This window comes from Malaya genurostris, chromosome 1 (assembly GCF_030247185.1).
Source record: "Malaya genurostris strain Urasoe2022 chromosome 1, Malgen_1.1, whole genome shotgun sequence".
NCBI lineage: Eukaryota > Metazoa > Arthropoda > Insecta > Diptera > Culicidae > Malaya > Malaya genurostris.
In genome coordinates this window covers 12,481,514-12,505,105 of record NC_080570.1, presented here as the reverse complement: position 1 = coordinate 12,505,105, position 23,592 = coordinate 12,481,514, and the positions used below count along the sequence as shown (strand labels likewise).

The 23,592-nt window shown below is 33.6% G+C and overlaps 1 protein-coding gene across 5 annotated transcripts in view; it reads left to right on the top strand.

The window, feature by feature from the left end:
- The window catches only part of LOC131432715 (uncharacterized), a 368,592-nt gene that overhangs the window by 200,516 nt on the left and 144,484 nt on the right, over positions 1–23,592 (top strand). For all 5 annotated transcript variants that reach the window (XM_058599192.1, XM_058599199.1, XM_058599184.1 and 2 more), the window contains exon 5: positions 16,470–17,068. In XM_058599192.1, the coding sequence (XP_058455175.1) occupies positions 16,470–17,068 (599 nt within the window). The remainder of the gene's footprint in view (positions 1–16,469; positions 17,069–23,592) is intronic.

Genomic DNA, 23,592 nt, shown 5'->3' with positions numbered 1-23,592 from the left:
TAATTGGTGTAGATTTTGAATTTTTTTATTAATCAAACCAATTTTTTCCCTATTTTTCCGGTTTTGTGTTTTAGAATTTCCTTAGAATTTGTACAGATTTTTAGCAGAATTTTTACAGATGAATTATAGTATTCCCTAAGTGTTTTTAATTTATGCAGGATTTTTTCAAAATCTGATTAGAATTTCCCTGCGATTTTGACGGTATTTTTACAGCAATTCTTCCGAGCTTTTACAGGATATCAAAGAATTTTCACCAATATTTTTACAGATTTTACAGGATTATTACAGAATTAGTGCAGAATTTTTCATTGAATTTCTGCAAGATTTTTACAGCTTATAGGAATTTTCCAAAAAAAAATTTCAGGATTTTCACAAAAGGTTTACAAAACTGAAACAGAACTTTTACAAAATTTCACAGGATTTCAAAGAATTTTTGAGAATGTTTTCAAAAGATTCACAAGATTTTTACAGAAGCATATTTTCAGAATTTCATGGATATTTTTATAGAATATTTATAGATTTTTCGTAAAAGATTTTTACAGAATTTTTACAACAATTAAACACAATTCTGTAATTTTTCAGTGTTTTTGAGAATATTTAAGGAATGTTTACAAAAGTATCTCTTCAGAATTTTTACAAACGAATTCTTAACGATTCTAACTGATTTTCTATAGTAACTTTTCTGCATTTTTACAGATATTTACAAAAGTTTTACAGAATTTGCAGAATTTTTCCGAACTTTTTGCATGATTTATGCAGAATTTTTACAATAATGTTACAGATTTTTTTCAGAACTTCTACAAAAAGTTTTAAAGAATTCTGAACATCTTTTAGAAATTTCACTGATTTTTTGCAGTAAATTTTTGTTGATTTATAAAGGAATTACAACAATTTTTTTGCAAATTTCTTATTGATATTTTTTAAAATTTCTTCAATAATTTTTGCGGCAGTTTTGTAGATCTTTTACATCATTTTTACAGTATATTTCACAGATTTTTTACAAAATTGTGAAAGATTTTTTTTCGTCGTGTTTTTTTTACTGTAATTTAACTGAATTTTTACAGGTCTTTTACGGAATTTTCGCCGAATTTTAAAAGCAATTTAATGGAACTTTTACAGATGATTTACTAAACTTTTCTATAATTGTCACAGAATTTTCAACTTTTTATAGATTTCGTGTTTTACAGAATTCAAAATGTTCATAAGTTTACTAAGTTTTTTAAGTTGTTTTCAGATTTTTTTTTAGAATTTAGAATATTCAGGATTTTTACAAAATTTGTTCAGAATTTTCACAGAATCTTGACAAAAATTTCGTAGAAGTTTCTCAGAATTATTGCCGAAATTTCCAAAGATTTTTCGTAGAATTTCAGAAGAATTTCTACAAGATATTGACGGTATTTTTACAGTAATCTTACAGAACTTTGATACCCCTTTTACATAGTTTTCATTGATTTCTTAACAGTATTTTTGCAGAATTTGTACAGAATTTTTTTAGCAGTTTAATCAAATTTTTTTCATAATGTTTACAAAATCACAAAAGTTTTCATTTTCTTTAGAATTCAGTGCACAAATTAACAATTTAACAGAATGTTTACAAAACGTTTTTTAGAATTTTCACGCAATTTTTACAAAATGTTTATAGAACTGGACAGAATTTTTTGTTAACAATTTTTTTTCAGAATTTCTACTAAATTTTCTAAAATAATTTGCAGCATCTTTACAGAACTTTGGCAGAATTTATAACGAATTTTAACTGAGTTTTTTAAACCTTTTGCGGATATTTAAAAATTTTTTATAGAATTTTTAAAGATTTATACAGAATTTGTACAACAATTTAACAGAATTTTTACAATAATTTTACAGTTTTTTAGAAATTTATACAAAATGTTTACAGAATTGTTACTGAAGTTTTACAGACTATTTGATTTGACAATATTTGACAATTTTAACTTTTAATATAACTTTCACAGATTTTTTTACAAAGTGTTAACCGAATTTTTGTATTATATTTTTGCAATTTTCATTTACCGATCGCCCGAAAAAATTTAATGAAATTTTCTGAATTTGCACTGAATATTTACAGAACGTTTCCGGATATTTTTGCAATTTTTTTAGAGCTTTGACTGGATATGTAAAGAATTTACGGAGTTTCTGCAGTTTTTTTTCAAAATTTTTAAGGAGTTTACAAGTTTTATAATTTTTATATAATAGATTTCCACAGACATTTTACTGAGTTTTTACTGAATTTACAGAATACACTGAATGTACAGAATTTATTAAATTTACAGAATTTGCAGAGTTTACGGAATTAATAGAATTTATAGATTCAACCTTTCGGTTCAAGTTATATAGTTAAGTTGCACTAGCAGTTCAGGTAGAACTGTTTTACTCCGAAGAATCGAAGACGAAGCGTTAGATCGAATGATTTTCAAGAACACTTCGCGTTTGTTCTCTTAATTCTTCCTGTATATCCTTACAAATAAATGGATCTTATGAGCTACAGTGCAGTAACAAACTGTTGCAAGGAGAATTCGATTCAATAACCCACTGATTGGTTAACGTACTGTTCACAATCGGAAATGAGCATTTCCACTCTCTCTACCCGGAACGGTTCGATTCGAGTAGTGTTTGAAAGTTGTTTTCGATTCTATCTATAGTGAATGCAATCTCAAAAATCCTTTTAAGTTTCACGAAATCGCTATTCTCCTTCCAAGCTAGGAGTCTGAACTTCCCATTGTTCGGAATCCTGTTCGTAAGAAAAAGCTCATTTCGGTGACAACATCCATCATTCCGACTCCATTTTGTGGTGAAAGCTAATTCCGAGTTTCCCAAATTTATCACCGTCTCTTGTTACAGACCATGGAAAACACCGGCGAAGACCGCTTATCAATCCGTGCGATTGAAACTAGGTCGTGGCCAGTGAACCGATGAATTCTTTTTTCGCCGGAAATTTGTACCCGCAGTGACAAATGAAAAATTGCGTGGCATTCCAACAAGCCAAGCCGAGCATATTTCCTGTGCCGTGTGCGAGGTTTGCTTTTGTTCTCCGGCCATCGTCAAAGTGATCGTCAACCTGCACTCCGCACCACGGAAAACGGCAATAAATTTCTGGGCTTACAAACACAGACCGAAACCGAGAACCGAGGAGGATGGGATCCGGATCCCGTTTGCAAAGGCGCTGGCAGTTTTTGGCAAACAAGCACCAGTGCGCGCGATGAAAAAAGATGTGCATACATTTCTACCAAAAAAATGAAGATGATTATTTATGAAGTAGCTGGAGAACGTTCTTCTTTCCTCAGTTTGTTTTTTTCTCCTCTTTTTTTTGCTCTGCAGGCTGTATCCCGAAAAAGAGAATCAATCTTCCTTTTATCTGCTTCGGCAGCAGCAGCAGCAGCCGTAGCGAACACAGAAACGTAACCGGAAAGGGTGCCTTTTTTGGCTCATTCCGGAACCCGGAGTCGGAGAGGCAAACAGTTCAACCACGAAAGCACGAAATTGGTATTCATATTTTCCTGAAACTCACAATTTTCGTTTGCCCACCGCCAGATCCTTGGCAGAATCAGAGCGAAAAAAAAATCTGCCATCTTGCAGCCAACCAAACGAAATAGGAATCGCTCGGAAGTTTGGAATGTGCAATAACCGGTGGAGTTTTTAAAGCCTGATCACCCCGCATCCAAGGGGCTCTAAGGGCTTTAAAAATTATTGCTGGAATACAATCGGGACAGGAAAAAAACACCCACACTCCTGGACCGGAAAGCCAACATGTGCCGAGATTTCCGATCGGGGTTCGAATTTTCCGCCTTGATTTGAGCCCAGCCCAGCTCAGGATGCCAATGCTTCCAATTAGCCGTGTGACAGAAATGCAAATGGAGAGAGAAGCAATATGCGAACTCTCGGTAGCAAGCAAATTACAATTTTATTCGATTTACTTATTTGTTTTATTTAGTCAATCCATTTCGGAGTGCTGCTGCTGTTGCTTTTTCCGGCAAAATCCAGGCGCCATGTGCCGAATGCGATATTCCTTTTGCCTTTTGCGTGTAACGAACTGTGATTTGGGAGCTGAGAGCTGAAAGAAGGAGAGGGTGGAGGAAAAAAACAGGAAACATGTACGAATCGATGTCGTTGCTCGGCCGCCACTCATCACTCCTCCGAAACTCATTGAATGTACGATTTCCTGAACCAACACCCCCCCCCCCCCTCCCTTCTCGCAATCCAGTCACAAACTCCAACCACCACCTGTTCAACCTTTGCGAATATTTCAAGCAGAAAATCGTTTGATCCCTCATCCTCTCTCGCTGGAAACGACGCTCGTCCTAGTCGTTGTCGTTTTCCTTCCTTCAGAAGTGCAGTGTGCAATCACAAACAAACAAACACACACACACACACACACATTTTCGGGTGGGTGGTTGTTTTGTTAGAATTTGCATAATTTGCATAACTAATACCGAAAAAGTGAGTGCACTCGAAACCGAACGGCGAGGAGGGCTGACTGACAGGCTGTGCGCTATTTCTCCATTGCTTCATTACAGAGCAGCGAGCGGGGATGACGTTTGGATGTGGAGGGGGGACGGGGTGGAATATTCAACAAACGACAGAGACAAAGGATCTGTGCTTTAACTTTAGACTTTTTTTTCAATTTCGCAAAAAAAATTAACAACTACGGAGAAATCGGCAAATTCGTTCCCCTAAAACTAAAAACTAAAAAATTGAGAAGGGAAATCTGAAAACTGATAATTGGAAACCAAAAACTGAAAGCTAAAAACTAAAATTGAAAATTTAAAACTAGATACTGAGAACTGAAAACTTAACAATGGGAACTAGAAACTGAACAAGTGTGAATTGAAAATCGAAAACTTGAAAACGATAACTGCAAATTGAAAACTTTAAATAAAATCGAAAATTGCTTCGAGTCTGTTTGAAAAGTTAAAAACTGCTCGAAGTGGGAAGTCAAAATTGAAAACTTCGATACTGAAAACTGAAAATTGAAAATCAACAATTGAAAACTGAAAATTGAAAGCTAATAACTAAAACCTAACGACTGAAAACATAAAAACATAAACCTAAAAACTGAAAAGTAAAAAAATGAGAAGAGAAATCTGAAAACTGAAAATTGCAAACCAAAATTTGAAAACTAAAAACAAAAAACTAAAACTGAAAATTTAAAACTAAATACTGAGAACTGAAAACTTAACAATGATAACTAGAAACTGACAAACTGAATGAGGACTACAAACTGAACAAGTGTGAATTGAAAGCCGAAAACATGAAACTGAAGACTTGAAAACGATAATTGAAAATTGAAAACTTAAGATAAAACCGAAAATTGCTTCGAAAACTGCTCGAAATTAAAAGTCAAAATTGAAAATTGAAAACTTGGATACTGAAAACTGAAAATTGAAAATCAACAAATCAAACTTAACGACTGAAAACATAAAAACATAAAACTAAAAAGTAAAAACATGAGAAGAGAAATCTGAAAACTGAAAATTGGAAACCAAAACCTGAAAGCTCAAAACTAAAATTGTAAATTTTAAACTAGATATTGAGAACTGAAAACTTAACAATGAGAACTTGAAACTGACAAACTGAATGAGAACTAGAAACTGAGCAAGTGTGAATTGAAAATCGAAAACTTGAAACTTAAGTCTTAAAAACGATAACTGAAAATAGAAAACTTGAAATAAAACCGAAAATTGCTTCGAGTTTGTTTGAAAGGTCTGAAATCAAAAACTGCTAAAAGTGAAAAGTCAAAATTGATAACTCGGATACTGAAAACTGAAATTTGAAAATCAAGAATTAAAAACTGAAAATTGAAAGCTAAAAACTAAAACCTAACGACTGAAAACATAAAAACATAAAACTGAAAACTAAAAACTGAAATGTGAAAAAATGAGAAGAGAAATCTGAAAACTAAAAATTGGAAAACCAAAAACTGAAATCTAAAAACTAAAACTGAAAATTTAAAACTAGATACTGAGAACTGAAAACTTAACAATGATAACTAGAAACTGACAAACTGAATGAGAACTAGAGACTGAACAATTGTGAATTGAAAATCGAAAACATGAAACTGAAGACTTAAAAACGATAACTGAAAATTGAAAACTTTAAAGAAAACCGAAAATTGCTTCGAAATTGTTCGAAAACTGCTCGAAGTGAAAAATCAAAATTGAAAATTGAAAACTTGGATACTGAAAACTGAAAATTGAAAATCAACAACTAAAAACTGAAAATTGAAAGCTAAAAACTAAAACTTAACGACTGAAAACATAAAAACATTTAACTAAAAACTGAAAAGTAAAAAAATGAGAAGAGAAATCTGAAAACTGAAAATTGGAAAACCAAAAACTGAAAACAAAAAACTAAAACTGACAATTTAAAACTAGATACTGAGAATTGATGACTTAACAATGATAACTAGAAACTAACAAACTGAATGAGAACTAGAAACTAAACAAGTGTGAATTGAAAGCCGAAAACATGAAACCGAAGACTTAAAAACGATAACCGAAAATTGAAAACTGAAGATAAAACCAAAAATTGCTTCGAAACTGTTCGAAAACTGCCCGAAATGAAAAGTCAAAATTGAAAATTGAAAACTTGGATACTGAAAACTGAAAATTGAAAATCAACAACTAAAAACTGAAAATTGAAAGCTAAAAACTAAAACTTAACGACTGAAAACATAAAAACATAAAACTGAAAAGTAAAAAAATGAGTTGAGAAATCTGAAAACGGAAATTGGAAAACCAAAAACTGAAAACTAAAAACTAAAACTGACAATTTAAAACTAGATACTGAGAACTGAAGACTTAACAATGATAACTAGAAAATGACAAACTGAATGAGAACTAGAAACTGAACAAGTGTGAATTGAAAGCCGAAAAATTTAAACTGAAGACTTGAAAACGATAACTGAAAATTGAAAACATAAAATAAAACCAAAAATTGCTTCGAAACTGTTCGAAAACTGCTCGAAATGAAAAGTCAAAATTGAAAATTGAAAATCAACAATTTAAAAACTGAAAATTGAAAGCTAAAAATTAAAACTTAACGACTGAAAACATAAAAACATAAAACTAAAAACTGAAAAGCAAAAAAATGAGAAGAGAAATCTGAAAGCTGAAAAATGGAAAACCAAAAACTGAAAACTAAAAACTAAAACTGAAAACTTAAAACTAGATACTGAGAACTGAAAACTTAACAATGTTAACTAGAATCTGACAAACTGAATGAGGACTAGAAACTGAACAAGTGTGAATTGAAAGCCGTAAACTTGAAACTGAAAACTTGAAAACGATAAATGAAAATTGAAAACTTAAAAGAAAACCAAAAATTGCTTCGAAACTGTTCGAAAACTGCCCGAAATGAAAAGTCAAAATTGAAAATTGAAAACTTGGATACTGAAAACTGAAAATTGAAAATCAACAACTAAAAACTGAAAATTGAAAGCTAAAAACTAAAACTTAACGACTGAAAACATAAAAACATATAATTAAAAACTGAAAAGTAAAAAAATGAGAAAAGAAATCTGAAAACTGAAAATTGGAAAACCAAAAACTGAAAACAGAAAACTAAAACTGACAATTTAAAACTAGATACTGAGAACTGATGACTTAACAATAATAACTAGAAAATGACAAACTGAATGAGAACTAGAAACTGAACAAGTGTGAATTGAAAACCGAAAACTTGAAACCGAAGAATTGAAAACGATAACTGTAAATTGAAAACTTAAAAGAAAACCGAAAATTGCTTCGAAACTGTTCGAAAAGTCTGTTTCGAAAATTGCTCGAAGTGAAAAGTCAAAATTGAAAACTGAAAACTTGGATACTGAAAATTGAAAATCAAGAATTAAAAACTGAAAAGTGAAAACTAAAAACTAAAACCTAACGATTGAAAACATAAAAACGTAAAACTGAAAAGTAGAAAATGAGAAAAGAAATCTGAAAACTGAAAACTGCAAATCAAAAACTAAAACTGACAATTTAAAACTAGATGCTGAGAACTGCAAACCTAACTGAAAATTGAAAATAGAAAAAACTGAAAGACTAAAAAATTAGAGCTAAACACTGTGAATTTTTAGACTTGAAACTAAAACCTTTAAACTGGAAAACTGGAAATTTCAATACTTGAAATTAAATACTGAAATCTGTAAACTGAAAAGCAAATAAACGAGAATGAAAAACTGAGCACTGATAACTAGATAATCATAAACTCGAAAGTTGAAACTAAAATCTGAAATGAATTCTGAAAACTGAAAGCTTAAAATTGTAAACAAAAAACTGAAAATATTGAACGCAGAAAACTAAAAACTATTTATTGAAAACTAAAAAACTGAAAAAATTTAAATTTAAAACTGAAATGAGAAACAAAACTGGAAATCTGGGAAATCTAGAACATAAAACTAAAAACTGAAACGTGAAAAAATAAGAATAAAACTTTAAATTATTGACTGAAAACTTATGAATGAAAAATTAAAATATTTAAAATTTGAAACAAGAAATTGAAAACTGAAAAAAAAATTACCGATAACTACAGAAAACGAAAACTCAGCTGTTGAAACTGAAATGAATACTGGAAACTTAAAACGAAACCTGAAAACAGCAAACGGTCCTAAATACTGCCCGAAAAAAAAACGTCACGAAATTTTTGAAAATCGCTTCTAACTAAAACGAGAAAACAGAACACAAAACAAAAGCTCAAAGAATGCCCGAAAAAAACTGGAAACTAAAAAGTGTGAACTTAAAAACCATAACTAAAAACTGAAATTCAAAACTGAAAAATGAAATCTAAATACTAAAAACTTAAGCTAGCTTGAAAAATGAATACTAAAAAGTGAAAACTTAAAACTAAGGACTAAATACTAGAGAATTTAAAACAGAATACTAAATACTGAAAACTAGAAGCCAAAATCGGAAGTCAAAGTGAAAACAGAAAACTGAAAATAGTAAAATTTCAAAGTGAAATCTGGAAATTGAACACTGACACAGTTCTCAAAACAAAAGCTCGAAAATTGAAAACAAATCTGAAAACTGCTCGAAAGAAATGTTCGTTAAATCAGTTCCAAGCTGCTCGAAAACTAGAAATAGAACACTGAAAACAAAAAAAAAACACAGTTTAAAATACTGCTCTGAAAAAATGGCTTTAAAACCTTTTTAAAATTCCTCGAAAAGTAGAAACTGCTCGAAAAATCTGATCAAAAAACTGCTCCAAGCTGCTCAAAAACTGAAAACAGGAAAACAGAAATGAAATTCGTTGTTTGTGTGCATTCCAACGGTCATCCGAAGACCGTCCTGAATCATTCTCCCGTCGGCACTAGCCGGAACCATAATCGCAGCACCTACCCACCCACCTTTCCTGTGAAGTGCACTGGCATAAGCTGGGTTGTTCCAGTTCGTGTTCCTCCGTCCGGACCGGGAGGGTGGGAACCGAGCTGGCAAGTAAATTACCAAGCTACTAATATGTAATTCCTTTTAACTCCGGATTTAGTTCAAGTGTAGAAAGCACCCTTGTAGCTTGTTGGAATTACACTCGACTTCGGTAATCGTTTCAAGCTTTCTACGTTTCAATTAGCCAACGTCCGCCGGTTAGCCGAGCGAACTATCCAAACAAGCTTAAAAATTACTACGCTAGTTGCATAAAGTGACCATTTTTTTTACCCCTGAGGAATCCTTAGAAATGTTTTTTTTATTATTACTGACCAGTGATTTATCAGCTTTTAGGTTTTTTTTTTCATGGCTACCTTGATAGCACAGAAACACTTCCGTTCTGATCGGTTGACAATCTGTCAAATTTTTACCCAGCAGCATGATTCTACTGACAGCGCCCGGTTCCCATGATGGTGGTCAATTCCGGGGATCAAGCCCCAATTAGCTAAATTGATGATCAATTAATAATTGCACATTTTCCGTGATTCTTGCATGGGAAATTTTTACCTGTTTCCGTGTGTCACGAATGAAAATGATCAACTCCCGGTGGTGGACACGTGCGGCTTACGAAGTTCGGTTTCTCTTTTCGCTCCCCACCCCAACCCTTCTTACGCTTCTCGAACGGCTTATTCTGTTTTACGTCACTTTTAAATCCTTTCCATATTTACTGTATTGCACAATGTAAACCGAAATCAATATTCCCCATCACCCTGATTGTATGCCTGTTGACCTGAGCGCTGCTCAATGCTGTTTGCTTTTGCCGCGAAATTATATAATCGTGCCATATTTGCAATGCCACAAATATTTGTTTTTTTGCTTTGTACGTCTCTAATTGACATAACAAAATTACCCTTATTCGTTTAACGAACTGATATGAGCTAATTATAAACAGTCAATCGGTTGAACGTTTATTTTTTTTGACACCTGTCTGTCTGTTTTATTGCGTGAGTGAAAATCATAGCCTACTACCAGTGACTACTTTTTTTTGTAGATGATCAGATGTAATATTGTTTTTTGAAAGCCAAGTATAATTTGTTTTCGGCTTTAGGGATAGCAATTCCTTCTCTATTGTTCTCTCTAACGCAGTCGACGACCTCTTCCCGGCTGTTTACTGAACATCACACCCTCTACCACAACTCTGCGATCAACACCAATAACATCAATATCGTTCGCGTACGTCGTAATCGTACTCTAAAGTCATGTACCGAAAAAAAGCGGATGATGACATGAGACATAACCGGGTGACGTGCATACAAATAAAATGGATTAATCAGTTTTTTGATGTTTAAGAACCTGAATTCTGAATCTTGAATTCAGTAAACCTAATTTTGGAGCCGAATGTTAGAACTGAATTCTGAGCCCTAATTTTGATGATAGAATCTGAACTAGAACTCTAAACCTGAACTGAATTCGAAAACTGATTGTTGAACCGATTACTCTGAATCTGTGTTCTGGAACTGAATCCGAGTATATAAATTCTAAATTCTTAATTCTATAAATTCTCTAAATTCTCTAAAATCTCTAAATTCTCTCAATTCTCTACATTTTCTAAATTCTCTAAATTCTAATACAGGAAGTACAAAAGTACAGCAAAAGTACAAAAGTACAATGCAAAATGCAAGATGTAAAATGCAAAAATACAAAAATACAAAAATATCAAAATACCAAAATACAGAAGTACCAAAATAAAAAAAAATACCTAAAATACCAAAAATACCAAAATACTAAAAAAAAAACAAAATACCAAAATAAAATACCAAAATACCAAAATACAAAAAAAAACAAAATACCAAAAAAAAAAAAACAAAATACCAAAATACAATAAAAAACAAAATACTAGAATACAAAAATACAAAAAAAAACAAAATACCAAAATAAAAAAAAAACAAAAAAAATACCAAAAATACCAAAATACCAAAATACCCAAAATACAAAAATACCAAAATATCAAAATATCAAAATATCAAAATACCACAATACCAAAATACCAAAATACCAAAATACCAAAATACCAAAATACCAAAATACCAAAATACCAAAATACCAAAATACCAAAATACCAAAATACCAAAATACCAAAATACCAAAATACCAAAATACCAAAATACCAAAATACCAAAATACCAAAATACCAAAATACCAAAATACCCAAAATACCAAAATATCAAAATATCAAAATACCAAAATACCAAAATACCAAAATACCAAAATACCAAAATACCAAAATACCAAAATACCAAAATACCAAAATACCAAAATACCAAAATACCAAAATACCAAAATACCAAAATACCAAAATACCAAAATACCAAAATACCAAAATACCAAAATACCCAAAATACAAAAATACCAAAATATCAAAATATCAAAATATCAAAATACCACAATACCAAAATACCAAAATACCAAAATACCAAAATACCAAAATACCAAAATACCAAAATACCAAAATACCAAAATACCAAAATACCAAAATACCAAAATACCAAAATACCAAAATACCAAAATACCAAAATACCAAAATACCAAAATACCAAAATACAAAAATACCAAAATACCCAAAATACCAAAATATCAAAATATCAAAATACCAAAATACCAAAATACCAAAATACCAAAATACCAAAATACCAAAATACCAAAATACCAAAATACCAAAATACCAAAATACCAAAATACCAAAATACCAAAATACCAAAATACCAAAATACCAAAATACCAAAATACCAAAATACCAAAATACCGAAATACCAAAATACCAAAAATACCAAAAATACCAGAAATACCAAAATACCGAAATACCAAAATACCAGAAATACCAAAAATACCAGAAATACCAAAATACCAAAATACCAAAATACCAAAAATACCAAAATACAAAAAAAACAGTTCGAGTTTTAGGAAAATTATTTATTCTCTATTGTAAAATTCTTACCCATGCGTAGTCGGTTACGCAGTCGACGATCTCTTCCCGGCTCTCTACTGAACATCACACCCTCTACCACAACTCTGCGATCAACATCAATATCATTCGCGTACGTCGTAATCGTACTCTAAAATCATGTGTAGAAAAAAAAAAGCGGATGTAATGTCATGAGACATAACCGGATGACGTGAATACGAATAAAATGGATGAATCAGATTCTTTGATATTTAAGAACCTGAATTCTGGATCTAGAATTCAGGAACCGAATTCAGGAACTGAATTCTGAGCCCTAATTTTGATGCTAGATTCTGTGACTGAATTCAAAAACTGATTGTTGAACCGATCACTCTAAACCTGTGTTCTGGAACTGAATCCGACTATACGAATCTGGTTCGACGCTGAATTCTGAACCTGAATTCTAGCTTCAAAACTACAGCCCAGGATTCTGGCTTAAAATCCGGATCTAGAATTCAGCTCTAAAATTCAGTTCTAAAACTGCGGAATGTGGAACTGCGTTTTGGTACCAAATTCTAGTTTCAGAATCTGTACTCTGGGCGTGCATTTTAGAATCGAACACTGGAAATACAACTGAATTTTGGATCTAAATTCTGGTCCAGTATTTCGATTTTAGGTTCCAGGCCTGCAACTGAATTCCGGTTAGCAATTTTGGAACTGAATTCTGACCTAAATTTCAGTACCAGAATTAAGCTTTAATATTCAGACGGTAGTCCAGAATTCATTGCCGAAATTTAGTTCCAAAGTCCTGGTCTAGAGTCAAGATTCTGATCTCAATTCCAGATTTCGGTTCCAAAACTTAAGCTAAGAGTCAAGTCGAGTGGAATTTGGTTTTAGTTCAAGAACTCCGCAACTCGAATCTGGTCTTGAGTTGAGACCCTAAAGTGCCATTCAAACTAATACACAAAAGATCAACTTAAAAATAACGGGAAAAATATACAAACAAAAATTCTAATTGAAGTCTATCATACTGTATACCTTCACTAAACTTATTATTTTCACTTCTAATTTGCATATTTCAACAGATAATCAATGCTAATCGTACTTTAGTGAACATTTGTAGCCCTTGAAAGGACTGATTTGTGTAATTTTCATGGTCGTCGAGGTATTTTACTTCAATTTAAACAAACAGCAGCTGGATGACGCAATCGCTTATGTTTGAAGTGAAACACGCACTGCGAACGACCCGCAGCAGAACTGATTTAACTGAGAGCGGATTGATTCAATACTGAAGTAATTTCTGTGACGGGATTTCCTTTGCGAAATAGAAACATAGTAAATTTTGATGTTATTTCAGATTATGTCAAATTATTCGTGGTCTAGAATCCTGGTCCACGTCCCGAATTCAGGTACCAGGTTCGGAATTAAGGATCAAAAGCTGGCCCTAAGTCTAGAATCCAGAATTAAGGACCGGACCCCAGCTCCAGGATTCAGATTCAGATTCCTGAGTCCGAGGTTGAAACTTAGGCTTAATAATCTAGGTATAGACGTTCTGAGTTCAAGTCTACAACTCTGGTCCAATGTGGAGTGTCATCATTCCGGTCCGGAATCTGGGTCTTAAATTAGGACTTAGAATCCAGGTCTAGAGCTGTGGTCACTGTTCTAAATTCAAGTTCAGAAAGCTGAAGTAAAGTCCAAAACTGAGGTTCAGAATTCAACTCTCGAATCCGGGTCCAGAATCTGAGTCTAGAATCCAGGTCCAGAATGCAGAATCTTGCTCGAGCTACAGCAATTAGGTTCAGAACTCAGGTCCAAGTACAGGATTCAGAGTCTAGGTCCAAAGTTCGGTTTTAGATTTCAGGTCCCGAATCTGTATCCAGTTTCAAAAATAATATTTAGTCTAGAATCCAGGTCCTGAATGCAGAATCCTGCTCGAGCTCCAGCATTTAGGTTCAGAACTCAGGTCCAAGTACAGGATTCAGAGTCTAGGTCCAGAGTTCTGTTTTAGATTTCAGGTACAGAATCCGTCTCCATTTCCGAAAATAATATTCAGTCTAGAATCCAGGTCCAGAATGCAGAATCCTGCTCGAGCTCCAGCATTTAGGTTCAGAACTCAGGTCCAAGTACAGGATTCAGAGTCTAGGTCCAAAGTTCGGTTTTAGATTTCAGGTCCCGAATCTGTATCCAGTTCCAAAAATAATATTTAGTCTAGAATCCAGGTCCTGAATGCAGAATCCTGCTCGAGCTCCAGCATTTAGGTTCAGAACTCAGGTCCAAGTACAGGATTCAGAGTCTAGATCCAGAGTTCTGTTTTAGATTTCAGGTACAGAATCCGTCTCCATTTCCGAAAATAATATTCAGTCTAGAATCCAGGTCTAGAATGCAGAATCTTGCTCGAGCTCCAGCATTTAGGTACATAACTCAGATCCAAGTACAGGATTCAGAGTCTAGGTCCAGAGTTCTGTTTTAGATTTCAGGTACAGAATCCGTCTCCATTTCCAAAAATAATATTTAGTCTAGAATCCAGGTCTAGAATGCAGAATCTTGCTCGAGCTCCAGCATTTAGGTACATAACTCAGATCCAAGTACAGGATTCAGAGTCTAGGTCCAGAGTTCTGTTTTAGATTTCAGGTCCAGAATCCGTCTCCAGTTTCAAAAATAATATTCAGTCTAGAATCCAGGTCCAGAATGCAGAATCCTGCTCGAGCTCCAGCATTTAGGCTCAGAACTCAGGTCCAAGTACAGGATTCAGAGTCTAGGTCCAGTGTTCTGTTTTAGATTTCAGGTCCAGAATCCGTCTCCATTTCCGAAAATAATATTCAGTCTAGAATCCAGGTCCAGAATGCAGAATCCTGCTCGAGCTCCAGCATTTAGGTTCAGAACTCAGGTCCAAGTACAGGATTCAGAGTCTAGGTCCAAAGTTCGGTTTTAGATTTCAGGTCCCGAATCTGTATCCAGTTCTAAAAATAATATTTAGTCTAGAATCCAGGTCCAGAATGCAGAATCCTGCTCGAGCTCCAGCATTTAGGCTCAGAACTCAGGTCCAAGTACAGGATTCAGAGTCTAGGTCCAGTGTTCTGTTTTAGATTTCAGGTCCAGAATCCGTCTCCAGCTCCAAAAATAATTTTCAGTCTAGAATCCAGGTCCAGAATGCAGAATCTCGCTCGAGCTCCAGCATTTAGATTCAAAACTCAGGTCCAAGTACAGGATTCAGAGTCTAGGTCCAAAGTTCTGTTTTAAATCTCAGGTCCAGAATCCGTCTCCAGTTCCAAAAATAATGTTCAGTCTAGAATCCAGGTCCAGAATGCAGAATCTTGCTTGAGCTACAGCATTTAGGTTCAGAACTCAGATATCAGTATCAGCTTTTTAGTCCTGAATTCAGACCCTGGATCCAAATCTAGAATTCAGGTTTAAGATTCTAGTTCCATAATCTAGGTCTAGAATTATGGTCCTAGTTTGAAATTCATGTTCAGAATCTAGATCAAAAATTGAAGTCCAAAATTTATGTCTAGAATCCAGGTCCAGGAAGCAGAATCCTGCTCCAGATCCACAATTCAGAACCAAGTACAAATAACGCTGCAACTCGAATCTGGCCTTGCGGTTTGGGCTCTGAAACTTAATTCCAGACCCTAAAGTTGCATTCAAACCAATACACAAAAGATCCAGTTTATAAAACGAGAAAAATATACGAAAAATTTTCTAATTAAAGCCTATCATACTGTAAACCTTTACTAAACTTATTATTTTCAATTCTAATTTTCATATTTCAACAGATAATTAATTTTAATAGTGCTTCAGTGAACATTTGTAGCCCTTAAAAGGGCTGATTTGTATAATTTTCATGGGCGTTGTTCATTTTTCGATGTACCAGCAGCTGGATGACGCAATCGCTTATGTTTGAAGCGAAACACGCACTACGAACGACCCGCAGCAGAACTGCTCCTGTGCGGATTGATTCAATACTGAAGCAATTTCTGTGAATGGATTCCCTTTGCGAAATTTGATTTAAGTAAATTTTGATGCTGATTATTTTATTTCGGATATGCCTATTTCATCTTTCACGGTAGGTCGTATTCACGACAAAATAAATAAATAAATATAATATGACTAAATAGAGCCCAAACTTCTAACAACAGTCTTCTTCTCACATCTTCCAGATGACGACGCGTCCCAGGTGCACGGAGTGCTGACCCGGGACAACCTGTTCGACGGCACGATCGTCACGAACCTAGAGCAATACTATATCGAACCTGCCGCCCGGTACGGGCCGGAACTGGAGCGGCAAGGTGTCCATACTGTGATCTACAAACTCAGTGACGTCAGGATCCGGCAGGATCACCACGGTCACCGGACGCGGCCGCTGGACAGTCGCAGCAGCGGTGACAGTGGCAGCAGCAGCAGTAGTAGTAATAGTGATGGTAGTAGCAATAGTAACAGTACCAGTACCGGTAGTGGTATTAAAAGTAGTACTAGTGGTAGTGATATTAGTGTCGACGGTGAACGGCAGAATGGCGCAGCGACGGTGAAGAGGCATGAGGGGAAAGATGCGAGTGTCGGTACCCAACATCAATTGAATCAAAAGTCTGATGATACTAGTAGTAATAGTGATAGGCTAAGTAGACAAAGCGAACACGACGAGGTGAGGATTCAGGGATACGGACTGAGCGGGACGGGCGGCGGTGGGGGCTTGGTACGGAGGAAGAGAAGCAACCGGAAGAGCGATATCAAGCGCAGGAAACGATGGCTGCCGGAGGAGGTGAGTCGAACTATTCATTTCTATTCATTTGATTTTCAAATTTTAAAATATTTTAATGTTTCAAAAATTCAATAATTGTAATAGTTTTGGTAAATTTTAACAAACTTTACAACTGTTAGCAGTAAAAGGCTGCAGAAAGACTGATAAATATAAAATTAAAATTGAACTGATAGTATAATAGTAAAATTGTGAAAAAAAAATCCGGAACTCGAACCCACCGTGTTTCCAACCCGTAAAAATCGTTCTGGCAATCAAACTCTTCTATACACACACAACGTAATTAAACTCTTCCGTGAAACACAACGCAATGATCAGCCTTATTACCGAATTGATTTCCCCGGATAGCGGAAACTGCCAATTCGAGTCCTGTCTTTGTGGTATTTTTCGCAAATATTCATTTCTACTGTTACACTGATAAGTCTGCTCCGGTTTGTTTTCTCGTTGAGTATTCTGATACAAGGGAAACGAAATAAATAAATAAATAAGTTTCGAAACTTTTAGCAAATATTAAAAATTTCCTAAGTTCTACAAGTTTTGACCAATTCTAAATATGTTGGCAAATAGAAAACTGTTTATTAATCCGTCGTCCGGGTGCGAAAAAGGCAAGCAAGTGTGATGATATTTTCCACATGATTTCCAAAAGTTTTAGGAAACTTTGTTTTTCAATTATTTATGGTTTTCTCATGCTGTTGAAAATTCAATCACAAATTCCTGATTATATTTCCGATAGCTTGTAGGAAAAATTATGTTGCTGGGTTAAGTATATCAAGAGATATTCGCGATAAAGTTCTGCCCCTTCTTGTACAGGGTAAATTTTGAAAAGGCGCCCCATAGTAAAGTAAGTCGTATTCACGACAAAAGTTTAGAAAATAATTTTCAAGATTTCTGTTGCACATTTGAATTAAAGTTAGTTAAATTCTATTTAATCATTAATTGAGAAAGTGAAATTCAATGGTTTTTTTTATATATTATAACAACTTTTAAGTGTGTTTGAATTTTTTTTTAATGTGACGAAATCTTTGCAATTTTTACAATTATTTTCTATTTGTTAAACTTTACAAATACAACTTAGAACAATATAATAAATTTGTCTGCTTGGTAAATGTTACAAATTTAATATATTTTACCGTTTTTGGTATATATTAAAAATAGCATAAAATTTATATTTTTTATAGTTAAACATCTTAAAAATCGAAAGGCAAAAACTGAGTACTGAAAATTATTACTTTTTATATTTGTATTCTTATGGACATTTTTTTAAGGGAAGCATTTAGACAAATTTCACAAATGTTAGTGTGTTTAAATTTTTTTTCAAATACCACGAGTGTTGGCAAATTTTACCAATTTGTCAAATTTAGTTTTTCAAATTTTACAAAGTTTGGAATAATTAACCTACAAGCTCTTAAAATCTTGGCACACATATTTTGTAAATTTTTTTCACATTTTGAATAATTATACAAATTTGACTAATTTTGGTCAATTTCACTGTTTGACAAACACTACAAATTTTTAGCACATTCATAAATTCGACAGTTTTAATTTTCGTTGCATCAACTATAAAATTAAAAATTCAGAAACTGAAAACTTTAACCTGAAATCCTTATATTTTGTTTATGAACTTTTTGCCTTTGAGAAGTTCATTTTTTCTGAAGTTTTGCATTAAAAAAATGCCTCTGAAAATATTGAGCAAATTTCTACATGTTTAACATATTCTGTCAAATTGCACGAATGTTGGAAGATTCTTCGTTTGTTGGCAATTTCTACGAATTTCGGAAAATTCTGTAAAACTATGATAACTATTTGACAAATTTGGCAAATATTGGCAAAATTTAAAAATTTTGTCAAATATTGGCCTGTAGTTTAGGCCAATTTTACAATTTTTTTTTGCGAATATAACTATTTGTAAATTTTCCAATTGTTGTGAAATTTACCAAATTGGGTAAAATTCACCGAATTGTGTAAAATTTACTAAATTTTGTGAAATATAGCTAATTTTGCGAAACTCATCAAAATGTGTGAAATTTACTAAATTTTGTGGAATTATCAAAATTTATTTCTATTGAGGTTCAACTGGAGCCATTCGGGTCTTTCCAAATATTGCGAAAATTGTGTGAAATATTTCAAATTTTGTGAAATTTACTAAATTTTATGAAATTTACTAAATTTTATGAAATTTACTACATTATGTGAAGTATACTAAATTTTGTAATATTTACGAATTTTGTGAAGTTTACCAAAGTTTGTTAAATTTAGTATTTTTTATAAAATTCACTGATTTTTGTGATATTTACCAATTTTTGTGAAATTTACCATATATTGTTAAATCATTGCTTGTTTTTTATTAGGGACCTTATAACTGGAGTCATTCGGGTCCTTCCAAATATTGTGAAAATTGTATGAAATTTGCAAAATTTTGTGAAATTTATCAAATTTTGTGAAATTTACTAGTTTATGAATTTTATCAAATTTTGTTATATTTAACAAGTTTTATGATAAATGCCAAATATTGAGAAATTCACAAAATTTTGTAAAATTTATAAGTTTTGTGAAATTTTTCGAAATTTTGTAAAATTTACTAAATTTTGTTAAATTTACTAAATTATGTGAAGTTTACTAAATTTGGTGTAATCTACTTAATTTTGTGAAATTTACTAAATTTTGTGAAATTTATCAAATATTTTGAAATTTACTAGTTTATGAATTTTATTATTTTTTTTAAATATTTAACATGTTTTGTGAAATATGCCAAATCTTGAGAAATTCACCAAAATTCGTGAAATTTATAAATTGGGTGAAATTTTCCCAAATTTGTAAAATATTCCATTTATTCTATGTGATGTTTATTAAATTTGGTGAAATTATCTAATATTGTGAATTTTTCTAAATATTTTCATGTATGCTAAATTTTGTCAAATCTACTAAATTTTGTAAAATTTACTAAATTTTGTAAAATTTACTAAATTTTGTGAAATTTATCAAATATTTTAAAATTAATGAAAAATATATTGAATTTACCAAATTTGGTATATTATACCATATTTTGTAATATGTACCGAATTTTGTGAAATTTTCTAAATTTGTTCAAATTTACTAAATTTTGAAAAAATGTACTAAATTTTGTGAAATATTTTGAAATTTATTGTAAAATATCTTTACCAAATTTACCAAATTTGGTATATTATACCATACTTTAAAATATGTTCCGAATTTTGTGAAATTTACGAAATATTGTACAGTTTAATGAATTTTGTAACATGCACCAAATATTTTTAAATTTTAAGAAATCATCCAAACTTTGGGTAGATTTGCAAAAGTTTGGAAAATTTCTACATTCTGATAAATTTTGTGAATATTGGAACATTTTTTGGTTTTAGGAAGTTTGACATTTAATTGATAATGTTACAATTTTTTTGGTTTCATAAGTGGTAGAAAGCTTCACAAATTTCGAAAAAATGTTGCAAATTTTTGAGAAGTTTCACGAACTGTGCAAAATTTTTCAAATTTTTGGGAAATTTCAGGAAATCTAATTTACTGAATCAAGTGAACTTTGTCAACCGTCAACAAAAATTCCAAACCTCGTAGTTAAATGAACATGAACTTAGCCAGGCACCGCTCGCCGATGGTAACGCAAATAGGTGAATAATTTGTTACTAATTAGTTACGGTGATTTGCATTTGTTGCTCAGTTTCTTTTAGTACTTCGCTAAGTTCATATGAAGTTAACGGAGCACCCATCCCTACTAAGCTTGAAAACAAATCAAACCCCAGTGGATCAAATTTGTTGATTATTGGTGGTTAATTTGTTACCGTTATTTTTGAATTTTATGCTCAATTTTTTTTTAACTTTTTAAGTACTGCGCCAAGGTTGCACTGGGATCGGATTTTTATTCAAGCTTTTTTAGAAGAAGTGTGCCGTTAACTTCATATGAGTTTAGTGAAGTACTAGACAAATTTTAAAAACGAGCAACAAATTAAAACCCACCGTTACTAATTTGCAACAAATAATCCACTTGGACCCGTTTTGTTTTCAAGTGTACTTAGGAAGGGTTGTTCGTTATCTTCATATGAACTTAGCGAAGTACTCAAAAACAATTTAAAAAATTTAAGATTTTTGAACCTAATTAGCAACTTGCTAGCAACCATCTATCCACTAGGTTTTGATTTTTTTCCAAGCTTATTTTGTAGGGATGCTTCGTTAACTTCATATGAACTTAGCGAAGTACACAAAAAAAGAGCAACAAATACAAATCATTGTAACTAGTTAGTAACTAATTAGTAACAAATTGTTCACCCATTTGCGTTACCATCGATGAGAGGTGTCTTGCTAAGTTCATGTCAATTTTGCTGCGAAGCTTGGGCTTTTTGTTGACGGTTGACAAAGTTTCAAACGTTGGTAAATTTCAAACACATTCAAAATGCTTCAATTCACGCGTTTTTTTTTAGAACGGCCAATAAACCACCTGTCAACTTCCACTTTCGAAAGAAATGGCAAGCGAACAATGAACGATGGAGTATTAAATTTAACACCAAACGAAAGAGAAAACTTTTCTCTGCCGTTTACTATTATGACTTACTCTCAGCGAGTGCCGAGTCATTCGAAATTACTCTTCAAAGTGAATGTTGATGGCTTATTGATCGTTATAAAAAAAAAACGCGTCAATTGACAAAACCATTCCTCTGGATAGAAGATAGTTTTTGATTAGAGTTTTACCTCGGTGTAACTTTAGACAAGGAATCAATCGAACCACTGTTCTGATAAACCTTGGTACAGGAAGGCGCTTTTCCATGGAATTACAGCAGGAGTGATCTACGTTTTGACTCTCGTCATTTGAAGTTTCACTTCAAAATGTGATCAATTTTGAGCAGCTCGAAAAGAACATAAGTCCTATTCCGTAGATGTGGTGAAACTTTGACCGAGTTGACATGATTCCCACAACACACTTGGCGCAGACCCAATAAAATAAGAAACTTTATTCGACAAATATCTTTCCCAACCACTTTTACACCAATTTCCCACAAAATGTCGACAAATGCGCCTACGTCCTACGTCTCTTTTTGGGCGAGCAAACAAAACCTCCCGGCCGTGCCGAATGCAAAATAACTATTTTCAGCAACGGTGCACTGACTTTCTGGTCCAATAATCTGCTTTGCTGGTGGAAACAAGAAGTCAGGTGCAAAAGTGGAATTCTCGATCAACACCACCCGTAGGTCCTGTCTCTTCTCCACCGAAAACCAAAAAAAAACCTATTTGAATTGCGCAACTAGAAATGACTGGAAAGAACTTTTCTCCAACTCACGTGCTGTGTGTCCTCCGGTTTTCTGTATTTTCATCTAACCAACAAAACCCGAAAAAGGAGAACGGTGCGGCATCGCGGCAGTTTCCCCGGGAACGGAAAATTTCACAGCCAGCTGTGACCTTCCGAAACACAACGGCTACAGTGTTGCGGGATCGGTGTTTCGAAGTGGACTTGCACTAGGCAAAGCGGAGCTCAGCTAATCATACATTCGAAAGGGCACCCGGAGTAACGCAAATAATTCTAACTTCGGCGACGCCGAATTAGTTTCGGTGCGATGATTCGGTCGCGAATTCGCGCTACAGTCCGTCCCTTCTGTCATCAACGCAGGACGAATTGGGGATTATTTGTTTTCATGGTCGAACTTTTTTGTTTTTGTTTTGTAAACCAAGTTGAAGCAGTTTCCGTTTTGGTTAATGTAATTGCAGTTGTTTTCCACTGTCTGTGGGCTTCAGAGTTTCACCTGTTGGAGAAAGGACATTTTGTTGTTTTTTGTTGCTGTCCTCACTTTTTCAATGGAAACGGTTCCGGACACATTCCACATTGCACATCCGAAACAAGAACAAGGTTCCATTCTGTGAAAGTGTGGTGCCCAGTTTTTCTCTTGATCTGGACCCTTCATCCATGAACCGACAAGCCAAGGTAATGCAATCTAGAAAATGAAAAATTATTGTATGCCTTTTATTTTCCCGTTCCATGGAACTGCATGTTCTTCCTAATGTGGAAGAGAGAAACGCCCTGCTGCTGCTGCTGCTGCTCTATTCAATCGGCCCAACTTTGTTGATACGGACCAGTCCGAATGGATTTCACTCATCGAAATGTGCATGCTTCTTTGGATGTGCACCGTTCCGGTGAATGAAAGACCGAGTTCCCATTCAGCAGCAGCCTGGGATCCCCCTTCTTCGATGATGGGATGATGCGAGCCTCGGAAATTCAAGTCAAGTGAGTTGACAATGGAAGAGAGTAAGTGCAGAAGTATATGCATTTCACCTCGGTTAACTTCCTCTTCTCTGGTCTTCTTCTGGTGTGCCACCGAGTGCCGGTGACGGTAAAGAAGTTGAAAGTTTTCCTCTTGTGTGAAGACCGACCAGACCGTACGGCGAGAAGAGAGTGTTGACCGAATATCAACATCTGCACAGCTGGAAACTTTTCCCGAGTTTGAATTACAGTGCACTGCAGTGCTCAAGTCAACCCCTCTGCCAAACCGTTTCGATCGGAATCGAACTTTCAG